At 39.8% G+C, this 10,608-nt stretch overlaps 1 protein-coding gene across 2 annotated transcripts in view; it reads right to left on the minus strand.

Annotated features, from left to right (window-relative positions):
- Positions 1 to 9,893, minus strand: part of ahctf1 (AT hook containing transcription factor 1) — a 224,807-nt gene extending 214,914 nt beyond the window's left edge. Inside the window, exons 1-3 of one of the 2 annotated variants that reach the window (XM_035422270.1) lie at positions 9,637 to 9,893; positions 9,455 to 9,474; positions 2,129 to 2,250 (exon numbers count right to left, since the gene is read on the minus strand). In XM_035422270.1, the coding sequence (XP_035278161.1) occupies positions 2,129 to 2,249 (121 nt within the window). In that variant the 5' untranslated portion in view covers position 2,250; positions 9,455 to 9,474; positions 9,637 to 9,893. The remainder of the gene's footprint in view (positions 1 to 2,128; positions 2,251 to 9,454; positions 9,475 to 9,636) is intronic. The other variant, XM_035422269.1, reaches the window with a different exon arrangement.
- Between the last annotated feature and the right edge of the window lie 715 nt (positions 9,894 to 10,608).

The following is a 10,608-nucleotide window of genomic DNA, read 5'->3' on the forward strand; positions in this document are numbered from 1 at the left end:
ACGACACACAACTCTTTCTCTCCTTCTCCCCATCGGACACACAAGTCCCTGCCCGCATCTCCGCCTGCCTGAGGGACATCCAGAGATGGATGGACAATCACCACCTGAAGCTCAACCCAGGTAAGACGGAGCTAATCTTCATTCCTGCTCTAACCTCTCCTCTCCTTGATTTTTCCATTTCCCTAAGGGACACCTTAGTGACGTCATCACCCTGTGCCAAGAATCTCGGAGTGGTGATGGACAACAGGCTGTCCCTCTCCAAGAACATCGCAGCGGTAAGCCGGGCGTGCAGATTCTTCCTGTACAACATCCGGAGAATCCGCCCCTTTTTCACCACCTACTCAACCCAGCTCCTGGTCCAAGCAATGGTACTATCCCGCCTGGACTACTGCAACTCTCTTCTGGCTGGCCTACCAGCATCTGCCATCAGACCCCTGCAACTCATTCAGAATGCTGCAGCTCGTCTGGTCTTCAACCTTCCCAGACACCCCCACGTCACCCCCCTGCTCACTACCCTCCACTGGCTGCCCGTTATGGCATAAAATTCAAAACATTGGTCCTAGCATACCAGGCAGTCAAGGGATCAGCCCTAGCATACCTCTACAAGATCTTCAAACCCTACATGCCAGCTAGACCCCTCCGTTCCGCTACCTCAGGAGGCCTGGCCCCTCCCCCTCTTCGCTCTTGCGCTTCCCGGTCCCGTCTCCTGTCTGTCTTGGCTCCACGATGGTGGAATGACCTTCCCGTGGAGGTCATAACAGCCAAGACCCTGACCAACTTCAAACGACGACTGAAGACTCATCTCTTCAGGCTGTACCTCTCCCAATCCCTCCCTACCTCCCTGTAGTCTCTAATTGACTACGTAATCCTAGGGTTGTAGCTAGGTAAGCTGTTTATCTTAGTTGACTTAGTTGAGAAGGCACAAGTGCAATAACTATTGCTTGTTTTATTTGAATAGACTGCTTTGTTGCTGTTTTTGTTGGGTTAATCAGATTAACCTACACGGTCCAAGTTAACCTACACGGTCGTTCCCTGCACTTGGAACTGTACTTCCCTCTAGGGTTTTCAACACGCTTGTGCCTGGTTTTGGTTATACACTTTGCTGTACGTTGCTGTGGATAAGAGCATCTGCCAAATGCCTGTAATGTAATGTAATATGTAGAACCACTAAAAAAATTTTTTACGCGCCACCAGAGAATATCCCCAAAACCAGGATTCCGAATTGGACTGGACTAATCACGTGGAGATCAATATTCAAAAGGCTTTTAACAATTATTGATAAGACTCCAGAATTAGGTGCACGCAGTCCATCAAATGAGGACTGAAATGACACGCTCTGTTAGTGTGCATTATTCTTCATTCCCCAGTAAAACCAATCCTGTGTAGACAGGGCTTAACACAAAAATGTTCATTGGTGTAAATGTACTAGTTGCTTATCTATGCTTGGGTCTCACATTAGGCAAAGCTGCTCAGGACTGTCTTGGTAATCTTGATAGAGCCTCTTGATAAGCCTGTCTAGATTTTTGTTTGCTTAAACTGGAAAGCACATTTTTTCAACATAATATTTTGAAGTAAGCAGATTCATTACAGCCATCTCATGAATGAGGTCCCAGGAATAGCATTTAAATTCTTAGCAAGAATGTTTTGTTTATTTCTACCTTGTTTGGAAATACAGATGAATACTTGCAGTAAATAACACTTGTAAAATGATGAACAAATAATGGCATGCAACAGCTGTGGCTGCAATCAAGATATGAAACCATTATGTAAACAGAAAAAATGCTGCATTGGATATCCAAATGCAGTGTTGTCACTGCGGCTGCTGAAAGATCATTGAATGTTTAGGATGTGACACTGAAACTAAACTGTCATTCAATAATTCTTGTTACATAAATTATTATAACCACATAGTACTCTTGACACACAACAGTTCTGCACAATGTTCAGAACTGTTGAGGGAATGTACCATTCTGGGCAAAGTAGCAGCAAAAAAAGACAGCATTGGTAAAAGTTGTAATTCACGTGCATAACCATCAAGGAAAATTGACATACAGACCACCTAGTGCCTAAAACAATGACCAAGCTATCCTGTGATGTCACAAAGCAGAATGAATAAGGTGGCTCTTACCAGCAGTGAATTTCCCATGAAGCACAGAATCGAGCCTGATCTCATCCTCTCCGAGTGCATCGACAGTCACCTCTGGAAAGTGCAGCAAACTGCTGGTGACCTGAGCAGCCAGTTCACACATGCTACCAGAGGAGAAGACAAACAGATCAGATGAACTATAATCTACAACTTAAAACAACTGTGGAATGCACTTACATTTCCTTAAATCCACTTTATCTGCATGCCAATTTGCTATCATGGCACTGTCATACAAGTGGGCATATATTGCAACAGAAATGCAGTCTCACAGCAGCTAGCTTCGTAGCCAGTACAGCTACATACAGTAACTTGTACGTGCGCATGTGCAAAACAATGTACCTAAGTTTACACCATGTGATGGATCTATCCAATAAGGAGTCGACTGGAATTGATCGGAAGCGGAAGGCCACTGTTATTGCAGTGGTCAACAGGGCTTGCAGGAACAGCCCCACTGAGTGGAAGCTGAGTCTATCAAACCCTACATGCCAGCCAGATCCCTCCGTTCTGCTACCTCAGGACGCCTAGCACCTCCCCCTCTTCGCACCTGCACTTCCAGAACACGTCTCCTGTCTGTTCTGGCCCCACGGTGGAATGACCTCCCTGTGGAGGTCAGAACAGCTGAGACTGTGACCCATTTCAAACGACGACTGAAGACCCACCTCTTCAGGCTGCACCTCTCCCCATCCCTCCCTTCCCCCCTGTAAATGACTAAACTTAGGGTTGTAACTAGGCAGCTGTTTCATAGGTGACTTAGGCGCATCAACTGTCTTAACGACTACTTGTATTTTTATTTATTTTTATTTTTCCATAGATTGCGTTGATGCCGTTCTCGTTGTTAATGTTAATCAGTTTAACCATCAGGGTCCAAGATGAACTATGCGGTTGTTCCCTGTACTTGGACCGGTACTTCTCTCTAGGGGTTTCGTCATACATGTTCCTGGTTATGGTTATACACTTTGTTGTACGTCTCTCTGGATAAGAGCGTCTGCCAAATGCCTGTAATGTAATGTAATGTATCATATTGTAGTCTCACTTTAGACAAGCCATTGATCCATTTTCATAAGTTGTCAATGGTGAAATAACAAAAATATGCATTTACATGCATTAAACTTTCACAAAGGATCCACTCAAAAACTACACAGTAAAATGTCTCCAGACTTGCTCATATTGTAGCTAAAAATGTATACAGTGGGCTCCAGAATTATTGGCATCCTTAATAAAAATGAAGAAAAAAGGCTGCATATAATAAATGACACAGATAATAATCTGTGTGTTATGTTCAAACATATGGGGAAACTATATAGCCTACTTTTATTTCAATACATTTACTGTCATGCTTCAATGTTTTTTTATTAAGTAATCTAATTTTTTCTGAAAAACAGATGGCATAATTATTGGCACACATAACAATTATTGTAAGTAAAATCAAACAATATGAAATTGGCAATACAATTTTACTTAATTTAGTTAACCTCAGTCTAAAGGAACTATATTGTGTCGTTCCATCACTTCCAGTTTCACTAGAGAATAAAAATGAGGTAACAAGCATACAAAATCCCTTTGTCATCCATCAGCATGGGAAAAGCCAAATAACTGTCAATTCAGAAGAGATCGATGGAAGTCTGGTAATGGGTACAAAAAAAAAAAAAGACAAACGGTTAAACATACCACTTAGCACTGTAAGAGCAATAATAAAAAGGTGTAAAACATATGGAATGGTTGCAAATTTGCCAGGAAGAGGAAGCAAGTGCATGGTGTCCCCACAGACAGTGAGGAAGATGGTGAGGGAGGCCATTAATAACCCAAGGATCACTGTTTAAGAATTACAGAGATTGGTTTGTTTCTTGCAGTCAACAAGTCTAAAAAAAAACATAAAATGGCACCTCCATACCAACTAACTCTTTGGAGGGGTGGCACAAAGACAGCCCTTACTGAGCACAATAAACAAAACCAGGAATCTGGAGCTTGCCAAACTTCATTGGAATTATGACTGGAAGAGTGCGGAGTCAGATGAGACTAAAATTGAACGTTTTGGCCATACACACCATCAACATGTTTGGCGGCAAAAGAGGAATGCATACAGGAGAAGCACCTCATACCTACGGTCAAATATGGAGGTGGGTCATTGATATTTTGGAGATGTTTTGCTGGCAGTGGTCCCGGGGCTCTATTGTAGATCAATGGCACAATTAATTCAACAAAGTACCAGGAGGTTCTGGCTGAAAATTTGGTTGTCTCTGCGAAGAAGCTAGGACTTAGTCATGGGTAGACAATGACTATTTGTTATTTGTCAGGGGTGTTTTCACAAAGTATTAAATCAGGAGTGCCAATAATTGTGGAACCTGATTTTTGGGGAAATATTTTTTTTATTTAAAAAATGTAAGACTTTGGTTGATTCCAATGAATCATTAATCAAGCACACTAGTTTACACATGTTGGAAAACAAAGCTTATGTCAATAACTATTAGTTTAGCATTTTTTTTCAGCATTTTTTGTGCATATTTATCAAGGGTGACAATAATTCTGGAGCCCACTGTATATAGTGACACTTTGGACAGACATGTGATATATTTTTAAACCTGACATGAACAAATGGGACATTTACATGCATTACACTTTCACAAAAGGGTTAGTTGAATAACTATATAGCAAAACATCTTCAGACTCACCCAACTGGTAGGTGAGAACTTAGTCTATGGTAATTGAGTGTCACTTTGGACAGACCTTCAATTTTTTTTTTTTTTTTGTCTATCCTTAATTTTTCAGTTTTGATGGATTTGACATTTGTGGTGACTGGTGGTCGCAGCAGTTCACATTCACACTCTAAATACCAAGTTCCATTCAAAATTAACTTTGGACAATGAGGACTGCCCAGAGACAACTAATAATGTCTTCTGACATGGTAATATCGAGCAACATATCAAACTTGCTCTTACACATTTCACATGCAAGATACTGTGTGTGCATACATTTTAATTTTTAGGATTGTCACACTAGACACAACCAATGGAAAATACAAGAGGAGAAATTACAGAATGCAAATGCATTGAATTGATATTGCCAGCATGAAAAAGTATCACATATAGCATTTAACAAAAGCCTGGGCAATAAAACGCTAGCGATATGTATCGCGATAGACACTTAATCAACAGCAATAAGAAAATTGTTTGATAGAATGTACAATAGTTTCACTTAAATGCATTAAATGCAAACCACCAGGAGAGCACATAAACACGCAAAGCTCATTTGCATGAACAAACCCCAAGCATGTTCCCTCCCTGGCTCATAAACAGCCTATCATATCCCTTGATAATGGAGCGTGCATGGAGTGACATGCAAACAGCCAGTCATTTAACAGGTGTATATTCGGTTGCACCATCGACACGTGACACAACAACAGAAACAGCGTGGAGTGAGAAATTGAGTGCAGACGGTGAGGAAATTGTTGATAAAAAAGGACAGGTCAGCTCGCCAGTATGGCAGTTTTGTTTTTGTTTGTTTTTTTTGTTTTTTAAAGTCTGAGCGATATAGTTTCATAGTTTAATTAAAGTTTGACAAGGCAGGGTACAGCAGCATAAAAACACAGTTTTTAAAAAGTGAATCCTGACATGCGTCAAACATATAACAGCGATCAACATCATAAGTAACATATCATAACACCGTTGTGTGTAAACTGTACAGGAAAACTGTCCCGACCAAGAGCGGAAATACAACAAGTTTATTTTTTCACCTCAGCTGCTTCCACCCTTTGGAGTACGCTGTCATAAAATTTTTCCCGACCGTGAAAACTGCCTGACTTGTTTACATTTTGGACAGATGTAGCTAGTGGATAAATCTCTCACTGTTTCGGTCGCAGCACTTTCAACACAAGCAATATCGGAAGCGCTATCCTAAAATTTCTTCTTACCGTGAAGAGTGCCTTACCTGCAACCGTAGAAATGTGTTAACACGGGGGCACAATTATATCGAGAAATACCATCTTTGGGGAAAAAACGCTATATTCTGTAAATGAATTTAGACCAAACTTACCATACATAAAAACGCTCATCAGTCACCCACTTTATTTATAATGCCATCATAGAGCGTGTGTTTAAAACCATAAAACCACCCCTTACCATTAAATTAAATTAAATTAAATTAAATTAAATTAAATTAAATTAAATTAAATTAAAACTGTAGGCTACACGTTAACATTAAATATAGACCCACCAGTCTGACTTTGACAACTTTGGGACTAAACTGGCTCTCGTTTTATTTAATAACACTAAAAGTAAAATTATTACCTGTGTGCCTTGATAAATAAAGTGGTTAAATACAAAGTAAGGTGGTTAAATTCAACCTTTTTTCTCTTGGTCTTTATTAAAAATATTGGTCATTAAAAATTATGAATAATTATCGATACTGACTGAAATGAAACATTTTATCGTGATAAATTTCTCAGCTATATCGCCCAGCCCTAATTTAACATGAAAAAATTTAGGAGTTCAACAACTTAAACTACATAACTATAGAAATGGATTATTGCCATTACGTTCCCAAAGAGTTCAGTTAAATATGATTTAGTTTACCACACACCTGGACTACCTATCACTATCCTGCAGGGCACCTTTGATCCCTTTTATCACTTGAACCCTCCTAATTTGTTCCTGTAGCACTTTCGTGTAACACTTGTATCTCCATCCAGCACTTTTATTGCACTTGTAACGTTGTCTTGATATTGTAGCTCGTCGTCATGCCTCCTAGTTTGACTTACAATGCTTTTCTGACCTAGCATATGCTTACTGTGTCAACTGGACATAGTGTTCATGGCTATGGAAAACTGTTACATAATTAGTATTGTACCTTAACGCACCTTAACGTTTTGCAGTTGTTCCAAAAACCTTCGGCATGCACTTAATGTACGTAGCTTTGGATAAAAGCGTTGGCCAAATCAGTGTAATTTAATGCAACACATAGACATAAAGGGTATTTATACATTTTGGTTTCACCACGTAGAAATTACAGTTGCCCATGTCAGGGCACCATAATGTTTGGCTTCACAGTTGTTGACTTCACAAATGGCTACACATTTGTTACTGATTTGACAGTCTTGTTCAGTTGCTTCCTGGGTGCAGATGAAAGAGATTTGATGGCCTTTGGAGACTGTTATTGCTGTTTGTCAGGATAAGGACCTGGGGTGGGTTTCCCAATAATGACAGATCACAGAATTAATGTGTGCATTTATGAGGTTCTTAAGCAACAAACATTCTCTCATTACATGGTAAATGGTAAATGGACTGCATTTATATAACGCTTTTATCCAAAGCGCTTTACAATTGATGTCTCTCATTCGCCAGAGCAGTTAGGGGTTAGGTGTCTTGCTCAAGGACACTTCGACATGCCCAGGGCGGGGTTTGAACCGGCAACCCTCCGACTGCCAGACAATCGGTCTTACCTCCTGAGCTATGTCGCCCCATGAAATACCCAAACAATTGTTACATGGAATGAGCTTCTTTGCAAAGCAAGTTCATGCGCATTTTTAGCCAATCAACACTGAAAAACAAAGTGCTCAAAATGTAAGAACAGGTAAATTGTGTTAAATTATAACCATATTGATTCTGAGCGTCTATTTCATTTCTTAAACCCCCAATTAGACGTCTGCGTCTAAAAATAGCACTCGTAAAATATTGCTTTCATCAGTCACTGATTCAAGGTGCACTACTGTAACACCTACACCATTGTAAAGCACAGACTATTTGCACTTTGATGTAAAAAAAAGCCTGTCTCAATCGGTAAAAAACCACTAGGGATAACAAAAAAATAACAAGGCAGACCCCTTCCCAAAAAGAGGGTTGAAGACTGATGATAATAGTATTTTATAATCCAATAACTCTCTGCAACAAGTCAAATAACTGCTAATACTACAGTGACGGTACTGATAAAGCTAAAATCCCCCTCTGATCCCAATAAATCAATCTGCTCTTAGTATACAGGCTAGTAAATCATTATTCATTATGCCTTATCTCCATTGAGTTGAAAGGTGTTTTCAAGAGAATTTAAAAATGAGCATTTCTATGCATGTAAATAGAATGTCAAATGCAAAGTGTGGTTTTTCTAAAAAAGCAACTTCTTAACTTACAAACAGCAATGATCTCAATTAGCTAGTCATTTCAGGGTAGAGTAAATGACCTAAAACCAAGCTACTACGACCCTCTCTAATATCTATCCATTCTGACCTTGCCCCTGCTTGGAAAACCCGTATATATGAGTAATCATATAGCATCAAGTTCTTCAAGCTCATTTACATAGCTTTCAAACATAGCTCACAGCTTCCTATTCTGCTGCGTACAGACTTACTTTCACTTTGCGTTTTCACATAGTGCATGAGTGAAAGCTTACGGTAACTAACCATTATGAACACATGTTGGAAATATAAGCTCTCCAAAAGGACAGCATTTGATTGAAATACGGGGCCTAATCAAAAAGAGACAATGGTGAATAAAGCATTTTGGTATAGCAGAGGGGTCTCTCTCTCTCTCGCTCTCGCAGACAATAAATAATAGTTATCTATGAACATCTTCGTGTATTGAAAAGCGTCTGACTGGCCCACTTCATACACCAGCAACAGCCACTGTTAGCATAAGCTAACGTTAGGTAACTCCAGTATGGGGAAAAGAACAGTTGTTGCCAAGTAGGCAACCGTCGCCAACTAGCTTACTGGGTTCTAACATTTCTAGACCTAAATGCGTTAACCTAAATTAACAGTCACTATTTAGGCTATACATACTAACAATAAACACAGGAAGTAAAACAATCTGACGCCAGTCGCCTAGCTAGCCAGACAACGTTGACTAACGAACTTACATAGCAAATCATATCGTTTACAACCCAGGAGATGCAAAAGTATAGTAACAGCTAGTCTAGCGAGAGGTTAAAGAAAGATGGACATGTCTATTCGGAGTTCGGAACCATCATTACACTAGCTCAACAGCTAACGTGATAAATCTCATGCTAAGCTTACCGAAATACTTTACCTACAGGCGACCACCTTAGCAATCGTGATGAACAGTTTCTATTATTAGCTAATTGGCCTTTAGCTATTACAATGAACTTTCAGAGAATTCTTGTGTAATAACGTCATTTCAAATGCATTTGTTGAAAATGTAAGATGCAAATTAGGCAACCCGGGATAATAAACAACGATACGACATCGAAATACGCTTCGGTAGTTAGCTCCATGCAAAATGTAGCTAGCAATATACCGCGCTAGTATCAACTAAAGTTCCCTCCCAATTTTCAGCTTTGGCACGTTGTTGATTTTGAACTCACCTAGCAAAGTAGCTGTCCAGCTAACAAAACAGAAATCACGTCAAACGTTCAAGTACATTGTCATTTTGGTCAGTTGGTTGTTAGGCTCCTAAGCAATAAATTACGTGCTCAAAATCATATGTTCTTTTTCACCAGTTCAATTTAGTTCGCTACCTAATCGTTTGCCGATAACTGCATCTTACCTGTGTCTCACTCTGTACGAATTTATTTGCTTTCTAGTTAGTTACAGTAAATCCAAACTTTATTCCTGTAGAATATGATTTGTCTTTGGTCATAATCTGATCTTCTCGCAAACTCCTCTAATTTATTCTTCTCTATTTCTGGAAAAAGTTGAATCTCTAAAACGACACCGTAGCTATACAAGACGCAAGCTAACTGCTAAGGGCCTCGACTACGAGGAGCTCAACGCAAGCGCTGTTTCTAATGCCACTCTTCTTCGTCTTATTCTTTAAATTTTTGGCGGAATAAAATACAACGTTAAAGTTGCATACCGCCACCTACTGTATTGGAGTATGTCGTTCATATAATTTTAAATCCATGCATGCAAATTTAGGGGATTTTGCGTTGTCTCCTTCTTCTTCTTCCTGCCAGATTACATCATCTTAATGCCGCAAGCCCGCAAACAATGTCTCCCTATTGGACATTTACCTACACCAGCCAATCAAAATGTCACATACAAATGCAAAATGGACTTATATCTTTGTCAATGAACATTTCCAGTCAAGATGGCTAATAAGCTTGTGGCTCACTGGTAAGGTCACAAATTGGGGATCGCTAAGCCTCAGGATTGAATCCCACCTGAGACTCCCCCAAATTTCTAATTTCTAATTTCTTAAGTTTATTTTCTGATTCACAATTGTCCGTTACTTTTTAGGGGTCCAAGCAGCGAAGCTGGTGAAACACTATTGTATCTGTTAGGATTATTATTGTCAGGGGTCCAAGCAGCGAAGCTGGTGGAACCCTATTGTATCTGTTAGGATTATTATTAGGGGTCCAAGCAGTGAAGCTGGTGGAACCCTACTGTATCTGTTAGGATTATTAGGGGTCCAAGCAGCGAAGCTGGTGGAACCATATTGTATCTGTTAGGATTATTATTATTAGGGGTCCAAGCAGCGAAGCTGGTGGATGAATCATTACTTTTCTTTGGCATGGAT

The sequence above is a fragment of the Anguilla anguilla genome, chromosome 6 (assembly GCF_013347855.1).
Source record: "Anguilla anguilla isolate fAngAng1 chromosome 6, fAngAng1.pri, whole genome shotgun sequence".
In the NCBI taxonomy this organism is placed as follows: Eukaryota; Metazoa; Chordata; class Actinopteri; order Anguilliformes; family Anguillidae; genus Anguilla; species Anguilla anguilla.